This window comes from Onychomys torridus, unplaced genomic scaffold, assembly GCF_903995425.1.
Source record: "Onychomys torridus unplaced genomic scaffold, mOncTor1.1, whole genome shotgun sequence".
NCBI classification, from domain to species: Eukaryota; Metazoa; Chordata; class Mammalia; order Rodentia; family Cricetidae; genus Onychomys; species Onychomys torridus.
The window spans coordinates 1-10,408 of NW_023413167.1; the positions used below are offsets into that span (position 1 = coordinate 1).

The 10,408-nt window shown below is 39.0% G+C and overlaps 1 protein-coding gene across 1 annotated transcript; it reads right to left on the reverse strand.

Moving 5' to 3' along the window:
- Positions 1–7,016: 7,016 nt before the first annotated feature.
- LOC118576168 lies at positions 7,017–9,776 on the reverse strand. The gene is made up of 2 exons (XM_036176526.1): positions 9,748–9,776; positions 7,017–7,689 (listed from the first exon to the last, which is right to left on the reverse strand). Exons 1-2 carry the CDS (start codon positions 9,774–9,776, stop codon positions 7,017–7,019), a joined length of 702 nt encoding a protein of 233 aa, XP_036032419.1.
- Between the last annotated feature and the right edge of the window lie 632 nt (positions 9,777–10,408).

The window sequence follows — 10,408 nt, forward strand, 5'->3', positions numbered from 1 at the left end:
CGAATGGAAGCACATGAATTATGAACCAAAGGCTGTGGAGCCCCCAGCTGGATCAGGCCCTCTGGATAAGTGAGACAACTGAATAGCTTGAACTCTTTAGGAGGCACCCAGGTAGTGGGACCCGGACCTGTCCTTAGTGCATGAGCTGGCTGTTTGGAAATTTGGGCTTACACAGGGATGCTTTGCTCAGCCTGGAAGGAGGGGACTGGACCTGCCTTTACTGAATCCACCAGATTTAAATGAATCCCCAGGGAAGTCCTGGCCCTGGAGGAGATGAGAATGGAGGGGAGGGGCTGGGGGGGAATGTGGGGTCTGGGGCAGGCATGAAGATGACAGGGGAACTCATGGCTGATGTGTTAAATTAAAACACAAATACAATAATTAAAAAAAATAGAAAATTAATCTCTTAAAGAAAGTCAAGAAACCCAAGAAAAACCATCAAACTGGTGAAGGAAACAGTCTTAGACTTGAACGTTGAAATAGAGGCAACAAAGAAAATATAAGCTGAGGGAATTCAGGAAAAAGAATATCTGAGTAAATCAACAGAAATTGTAGAAGCAAGCATAACCAACAGAATACAAAAAATAGAAAAGAGGATCTCAGGTGTGGAGGATATGGTAGAGGAAATAAATCATTGGTCAAAGAAAATTGTAAATCCAGCAAATGTTTAACACAAAACATCCAGGAACTCTGGGACACCATGTAAAGACCAAACCTAAGAATAATAGGGATAGAAGAAGGAGAAGAATTCCAGGTAAAAGACACAGAAAATATACTCAACAAAATTATAGAAGGAAACTTTCCCAACCTAAGGAATGACATGTCAATGAAGGTACAAGAATCATTCTGTACACCAAATAGACTGGATCACAAAAATTCCCTTCAAGACATAATACTCAAAATACTAAACAAACAGAAAAGAAAGAATATTAAGAGCAGCAGAGGAAAAATGACAACTAACATATAAAGGCAGAACTATCATTATTACACCTGACTCCTCAGTGGAAATTCTGACAGCCAAAAGGTCGTAGATGTGCTGTAAACACCAAGAGACCATGGAAGCCAGCCTAGGCTACAATACCCAGCAAAGCTTTCAATCACCATAGATAGAGAAAACAAGATATTCCATGACAAAATCAGATTAAACATTACATATAAACAAATCCCGCCCTACAGAAAGCAATAGAAGGAAAACTCCATTCGAAGACAGTTAGCTACAATCACCAAATCACAGGCAAAACATAAATTCATAACAGTAAATCTCCAAGAAGGGAAACACACACACACACACACACACACACACACACACACACACACACTACCACCAAAAGTACCAAAAATTAACAATCACTGATCATTAATGTCCCTTAATATCAATGGACTTGGTTCACCTATAAAAAGATGCAGGCTAAGAGAATGGATACAAAAATAGGATCCGTCCTTCTGATGCATACTAGAAACAAACCTCAACCTCAAAGAACAAAATTACCTTCGAATAAAGGGTTGGGAAAAAACTTTCCAGTCAAATGGACATAAGAACCAAGGTGGTTTAGTTATCCTAATATCTAACAAAATAGACATCAAAGTGAAAGCAATCAAAAGAGATGAAGTGCATTTCATATTTATCAAAGGGAAAAATCCATCGAAATGAAGTCTCAATTCTGAACACATATTCCCCAAATACAAGGCCAACAATATTTGTAAAAGAAATATTACTGAAGCTTATATCACATATCAAACCCCACACACTAATAGTGAAAGACTTCAACTCACCTCTCTCACCAGTGGACAGGTCTGGCAGACAGAACCTCAACAGAGAAATAAGGGTACTAACAGAAGTTGTGACTCAAATGGACCTAACAAACATGTATAGAACACTACACCCGAACACAAAAGACTATACATTCTTTTCAGCACCCCATGGAACGTTCTCCAAAATTGACCACACACTTGGTTACAAAAAAAAAATCTCAACAGATACAAATATTTGGAATAACCCAATGTACCTTATTGGACAACCATGTCTTAAAGTTAGATTTCAACAACAACAAAAATTACAGAAAGCCTACAAACTCTTGGAAACTGAAGAGTGCTCAACTGAATCACCCCTGGGTCAAGGAGGAAATAAAGTAATTAAAGACTTCCCAGACCCCATAAAAAATGAATGCATAACATACCCAAACTTATTGGACACTATGAATTCTGTGCTAAGAAGAAAGTTCATAGCACTAAGTGCCTACATAAATAAGTTGGAGAAATCACAGCACAACTGAAAGCTTTAGAAAAAAATAAGCACACTCACCCAGGAGGAATTGATGCTAGGAAATAATCAATTAGGACCCAAATCAATAAAATAGAACGAAGAGAACAGCACAAAGAATCAATGAAACAAAGAGTTGGTTCTTTGAGAAAATCAACAAGATAGACAAACCCTTATCCAAGCTAATAAAGCAGAAAGAGAATATCCAAATTCACAAAATTAGAAATAAAAATGGGGACAAACTAAGAGACACTGAGGAAATCCATAGAATCATTAGGTGATACTTTGAAAACTTGTACTCCACAAAATTGTTAAATGTAAAAGAAATAGATAATTTACCTTTCATATGTAACATACACAAAAAGTAAATCAAGATCAGATAAATGATTTAAATAGAGTTGTAACGACTGAGGAAATAGAAGGTATCATCAAAAGGCACTCAATAAAAAAAGCCTAGGGTCAGCTGATTTCAGTGCAGAATTCTACAAGAATTTCAAAGGAGAGCTAATACCAATTTCGCTGAAAAAGTTCTGAACATTAGAAACACAAGGATCTTTGCCAAACACTTTTTACAAGGATACATTACCCTAATACCCACACAACAAAAAGACACAACTAGGATAAGAGAATTAGAGACCAATCTCACTCAAGATCATTGATGCTAACATTCTCAATAAAATATTGGCAAACAAATACCAAGAAAACAAACAAACAAAAATCATCCACCATGATCAAGCAGGCTTTATCCCAGAGATTCAGTGATGGATCAACATATGAAAATCTGTCAGTGTACTCCACCATATAAACAAACTGAAAGAAAAAAATAACATGATCTTATCATTAGATGCTGAAAAAGCCCTTGACAAAATCCAACATCCCTTCATGATAAAAGTCTCGGAGAGGTCAGTGATACAAGGAACATACCTACATAATAAAGGCAATATTCAGCAAGCCAACAGTCAACAGCAAACTAAACAGCAAGAAACTCAAAGCAATTCCAATAAAATCAGGAACAAGACAAGGCTGTATACTCTCCCCATATCTACTCAATACAGTACTCAAAGTTCTACCTAGATCAATAAGACAACAAAAGGAGATTAAGTGGATACGAGATGTAAAGGAAGAAATGGAACATTCATTATTTGCAGGTGATATGATAGTATATATAAGTTACCCCAAAAATTATACCAAGCAACTCCTACAGATGATAAACCCCTTCAGTAATGTGGCAGGATACAAGATTAACTAAAAATCAAAATCAGTAGCCCTCCTATACACAAATGATAGGTGGGCCAAGAAAGAGATCAGAGAAACATCACCCTTTACAATAGCCACACATAATTTAAAATACCTTTGGGTAACTCTTACCAAACAAGTGAAAGACCTATACGACAAGAACTTTAAATCCTTGAAGAAAGAAATTGAAATCAGAAAATGGAAAGATTTCCTATGCTTATGGATATGAAGTATTAGCATAATAAAAGTGGCAATCTTACTTAAAGCAATCTACAAATTCAATGCAATCACCATCAAAATCCCAACACGATTCTTCACAGATCACAAAGGAACAATACTCAAGTTCATATGAAGAAACAGAAAACCTAGGATTTCTAAAACAATCCTTCATAATAAAGCAACTTCTGCAGGCATCACCATCCCTGGCTTCAAGCTCTACTATAGAGCTCTAGTAATAAAATCAGCTTGGTACTGGCATAAAGACAGACATGTGGACCAATGGAATTGAATTGATGATCCTTACATCAATCCACATACCTATGAATATATGATTTTTGACAAAGAAGCCAAAACTGTACAATGGAAGAAAGAAATCATCTTCAACAAATAGTGCTGGCATAACTGGATGTCAACATGTAGAAGATTGCAAAAAGATCCATATCTAACACCATGCACAAAACACAAGTCCAAGTGGATCAAAGACATAAACATAAATCCAGATACACTGAACTTGAGAGAGTAGGAAGAAGGTAGGCTAGATAACATTGGCAGAGGAGAGCACTAACTAAATATAATACCAGTAGCATAGACATCAAGAGCAACAATAAATACAGGGGACCACCTGAAACTGAGAAACTTCTATAAAGCAAAGTACACAGTAAATAATAAAAAATGACAGCCTACAGAATGGGAAGATATCTTCACCAACCCCACATCTGACAGAGGGCAGATTTCCAAAATACATAAAGAACTCAAGAAACTAAATAGCAAAATAACAAACAATCAAATTAAAAAATTGGCTACAGAACTAAACATTGAAGTCCCACTGAAAAATCTCAAATGGCTGAAAGACAGCTAAGGAATTGCTGGACATTTCTTAGTCATCAGGGAAATGCAAATCAAAGTGACTTTGAGATACCGTCTTACATTTGTCAGAATGGCTAAGGTCAAAAACACTGAAGACAGTTTATGTTAGAGAGGATGTGGGACAAGTGTGACACTCCTCCACTGTTCTGGGAGTCCAAACTTGTACAGCCCCCTTGGAAATCAGTATGGGAGTTTCTCAGAAAATTAGGAATCCATCTACGTCAAAACCCAATGATAACACTTTTAGACATACCCAAAGGGATTCTTAAGTATACCACAGGGACACTTGCGCAACTATCTTCATAGCAGCATCATTTGTAATAGGCAGAATCTGGAAACAACCTAGATTCCCCTCAATGAAATAATGGATAAAGAAAATGTGGTACATTTACACAATAGAGTATTACTCAGCTGTGAAAAACAATGACATCATGAAATTGGTAGGCAAATGCATGGAACTAGAAAGTATCATCCAGAGTGAGGTAACCCAGACTCAGAAAGAGAAGCATGGCATGTAGTCACTCATAAGTGGATAGTAGACACAAAGCAAACATTATTCATACTACAACCCACGCCTCCAGAGAGGTTAGGAAACAAGGAAGACAGCAAGAATAATGTATGGATCACCTTGGAGAGGAGAAAAAGAGGAGATCATGATGAGTAAGCTGGGGATCATGGGGGCAATAGAGGGGAGGGATGGAGTTGGAGAGCAATGAAATAGAGATCTTGATAGAGGGAGACATTATGGGGTAAGGGAGAAACTTGTTTCTAGGTGAACTTGCAGGACCACAGGACAAGCCCATATTAGCCTACTAGCAATAGTGGCAAGGGTGCCTGTACTGCTTAGCCTGGTAATCAGATTGGTGAAACCCTAACTGTCATCATAGACCTTCCATCCAGTAACTGATGGAAGCAGGTGCAGAGATTCACAACCTAACACTAGGCCGAAATCCAAGAGTCCAGTGGAAAAGAGGGGAGAGGGATTATATGAGCAAGGCGGCTCAAGATCATGATGGGCAAATCCACAGAGAAAATTGAACCAAGCTCAAAGGAACTCATGGTCTTTATACCTACAGCTATGGAACCTGCATGGGACTGGACTAGACCCTCTTCATATGGGAAACAGTTGTGTAGCTTATTCTGTTTGAAGGGATACTGGCAGTGTGATCGGGATCTATCCCTGGTGCATGAGCTGGCTATCTGTATCCCATTACCTATGGTCAGACATCTTGCTCACCCTTCAAAGGCTGGGGAAGGGCTGGGTCCTGTCTCAACTGAATAGACCAGGCTTAGCTGTCTCCCCATGGTAGAATTTACCCTGTTGGAGAATGGGAAGAGGGGTGGGGGATCAGGAGGATGGATGAAAGGGAGATATGTGGTTGTTATGTAAAATGAATAAAAAATTTAAAAAAACATTAGAATGCATCAACAATTTGTACCAGTGCTTTCCTGACTAGCATGGCTACCTCAGTTAGTTTACATAGATGTCTACCTCGTCTTTCTCAGTAAGAACATTAACTGGTCCTTTCTCTATTTCTTCTACCTAAGTCTCATCAGACACATGAATCTGGATGATGGGACCAAAAGGAGAGGACCAAGTAAAAATATAGCTATTCAAAGGAACACTTGCTGTGGTCACAACTTCTAGGGGCTGTGCCGCCCATTAGGGAAACACTGTTTTCTGATTAAACCCAGAGAGGACATAATGAGCCAGAATCCCTCCTTTGAATTACAGACACTAATTTCCAGACACCAGCTCCCTCCCCCATCTCTCCAGTTTGGAGATGGCATTTCATTGTTTCAGTGAGAGCACAAAAAGGTTCTTCTTTGGGATGGTGTGGGTTCAGGGCATTATTAGCAGCGTAGCCATTTTCAATAGACTGCTAACTCTCAGAGATTTTCCACACAACTGAATCATGCACATACACTACCAAGCTGTTCCACACAGTGATCCCTTTGCCTAGTCAAGTAGACTAAAAATGCCTGTGGATTTCAGATAGTCCCATCTTGGCGAAGACTTCAGAGGCAGTAAATGTTAGGGATTAAAAGTGTTTCTTTAATACACATTAAGGCTTAAAGGTCTCCACCTTGACACATACTTAATTCCTTGTGTTATATATCACATTAATACCAAACCATTCACCTTAGGGTTGGCCTTTTGATTTATACCAGTGTCATTTCACCAATATGTTTGTCTTCCATAAGGAGTTAGCATTATCTGAACGCATCATCTTTGCATGCAGAGATTAGGATGTGAACAACTTTAAGGAGGGGAAGACATTAGACACGTAGAGGAAGATACAAGCTTCAGACACAGCCTGATAAAGGGATATTTTATTTTAAATGAGTAGAATACTACAAGAATATTTTGTAATGTTACTAAAATTGACCAAGGAGTCTTTTGGCACATTTTGCAAACACCAGATCTCATACTTCAGGCATTTTGATTGGCCTGCTTGGAAGTACCCTGGGCATTCAGGTTACTCTGTAATTTCAATGATCTGATCTCAAAGAAGAACATAATCATTGCAAAGAGTGACAGGGTGGCTGTCAGGACCCCTATGGGGAACACATGAGTGTAGTGTTTTTTGATCAGGTCTTCTTTCCTAACAGGAAAGTTGTGTGGAAAGTCAAAAGTTGTTTCACCATAAAGATCTACTACATGGTTCCAGGTCACAGAAAGTGCTGTGCAAAGGCTACTGAGAAACAGAAGTAAGACACAGCACCTGTAGCAGAGTATTTGAATCTCAGGGACTGAGGCTCTGATAATGCTAACCCTAAGAGCTGCTGAGCTAAAAATCACCACCATGGCTTTTATAAACATAGCCAGTAAGATCAGGCTCTGCGCACATCTAAATTCAGATGAAATGGTCCAGGTTGAGTTGACAGGGCTGTACATCAGAATCCTGGTCACAGAACCAGAGATGTTAAACTCCCGATGGTAATAAGCTCCACAGAGCCCGATGTACACAAGCTGAACAACCTTGTTGTCAAATTCCCAGAGGCGCCAGTATCTGCTGCTTTGGAGGATTATTCCAAACCCCAATGACAAGAGGCTGCAAAGGAAGCCAGTCACTCTGAAGATCCATTCCTTCACCTGTGGAAATCTGGAGATAATAAGGAACAAGTATAGAGTAAATCCAGAATCACAAATGTAGAGTGATAAACAGAGTGAATGCATCATGGTTTGAAGAAAATTGCCCCTCTCCAATGTCCCCTCCAGGGGTCAATTTAATGCTGTGGAATGCCTGTGTTCTTTCTCCCAGGGCCTTAACCTCTAGGTAGGTCTTCATAGGTAAGTGCATTACTCCAAATGTCCACAAAGTGGCAGGCCATGCACTTGGATTTTGCCAGCCTCTAATGGGACCTAGAGTTTCTGCTTGGCTTCAGGTGAGTGCCTCCAGGTGAGGGTGGGTTTTCAGTCATTTCAATAGCCAAAGGGTCAAAGGCAGAAAAGGACATATTTAGTGCTTGAAAACTCTGAATGGTCGGATTGGAGTGTGAAGATGCAACCCATGTGATAATTAATAGGCTTTTAAAAAGTTTAGATTGCTCTGTCCACTTCAGGCTTTGATGGAGAGAAGGAGCACGGTCTAATACAAACTAATAAGTGTGCTTTACAATATTTTTAAAAAGATGGACAGAAAAGGAATGCTGAGTAGATCAGGGGTGTTAGAACAGATACTGTCATAATTCTTTACATATTTTCCTAATTGGTATTCATTTCTATAGAAAGTTATGTGTAATATTTTGTAATGAAAATCAGTATGATCTCAAACTTAAATTTCTACATGTAACTGGATGTAGATATAGCTTTTGGTAGATTACTGATTGTGCAGTACATGTGAGGTGCTGAGTTCACTTCCCATAACCACAAAGCTATAATATGTATGTTGAAGATGAGGAATCATGGATATGCAAATTTTTGTATCTGCTAATATATTCAATATTGCACCTTGAGAATATTGGATTCATGTTGGGTGCAACATATAAAGTATCCTGAGGTATTTTGCTTGAGCCCATGTCATCTTTGTCACAAAACATACACTTCACATTAACACTATGAAGGAACTTAAATGCATCGTCTATAAACACAGATCTTTGAATGTAGCAATAAGGAAAATGAGAAAATCATGATGAGATGTCCTGATGAGTTATTGAATAAAAGGAAGGAAGCAAAGTCCTTCAGTGATTACAGCATCTGCATATGTCATTGCAATTGCACATGCAGAAGGTTAAGGATCTTTTTGGTTTTTTTTTTTGTTAAATAACTTTTAGTTCATTTTACATTCCAGCCACAGATTCCCCTCTCATCCTTCCTCCTTCTCCCCCAAGCTTTCCCCCCCCAAAGCACCTTTCATCCCCTCCTCCAAAAGTGTAATTCCTCCTGTGAGGTTTTAGCAAAGGATAGTACATCCAGTTGAGGCAGTACCAAGCCACTCACTCCTGCTGCATTAACGCTGAGAAAGGTATCCCACCATAGGTAATGGCCTCCAAAAATCCAGTTCAGGCACCAGGGATCCTGATCCTACTGTCAGGGGACCCTCAAACAAACCAAGCTATACAAATGTCTCCTGTATGCAGAGGGTCTAGTCTCCAATGCAGACTCCACAGCTGCCAGTCTGAATTTTGTGAGTTTGGAGGAGCTTAGTTCAGTTGTATCTGTACATTTCCCCATTATGATATTGACTGCCTCACTTGCTCATATAATCCCTCATCCCCCTCTTCAACTAGAATCCATGTTTCTCTTCAGATGGTATAAATCTTGCACCTTTTACTAAGGGTGTTATAAACAGAATCTCCTGGCCAGAAAGCATTACTTACGAGCTACCCACTGTTCCATAATCTTCTATGGAATGTGCTTCTTAAAATGGTGAAGGTTGTAGACTTACTGCTTGGGAAATTACATCAACAAGATCAGTTTGCAAGTGATGGTGACTTGGGTTTCACCATGGGCTCTTTCTTGCCAAGAGAGATCTGAGGCAGTGACTGCAGGGGCAGCATGCTTTGAAACAAAAATGAAAGCAGGAGGGAGAATGATGTTGTGCCAAATGAGCTAGCTTGACAGGATGCAGTGCTGCCCTTGTCTGAACCCCTGAGAGTAGACAAGATTTTTTTAAAGAAACAAATAGAAAGCCTTCATGCAGCCTACGTTATGTTTTTACCTTTTTGTGTTAGGGGTGAATTGATCCATTTGGAAGATGACAATATCACAAGTCTTCCTCTAATTCTCAGGACATACTGATTAGAGATGGAGTCACATGAAGCACCTGAGGAAAGGAAGTCCTTTTAGGCACATGCTTCCGTTCAGAACAATGCTTTGTTGATTGTTGGGCCCTCACAACCTTTTGAATTCACAGTACATGCTTTACTTAGTGAGGACCTATGTTAAACAATTCAGGATATTAGTGACTCCTGAATGATACCCAGACGAATGTTATTCTCATTTTATACATATGGAAATACCAGAGACATTGATTCCCATTCACAAACTTCAGTGGGCTACACAGATAAATGAGCAGTGCAGACACTGGAGAATTATTATTCACTTGGATTTTCCTGTCAATTATGATGTTCAGAAGGATTTCCTCAAATGGAAAATATGTACAAAAATACCCTAATCGATATGTCAGAGGCCTACTTTGGCATCTTGTGTCTTAAGATAGTAAAAGTGATTAATGAAAACAACATGAAAAATACTAAATTCTTACCATTTTATCTCTATTCTAGGAAATACAACTGTTACCTATTGCCAAACTTAAGTGAAGTAACTATAAACATTCTTATGTTTCAATGACTACAAGTGCTATGAAGTCGGTCTTGGGC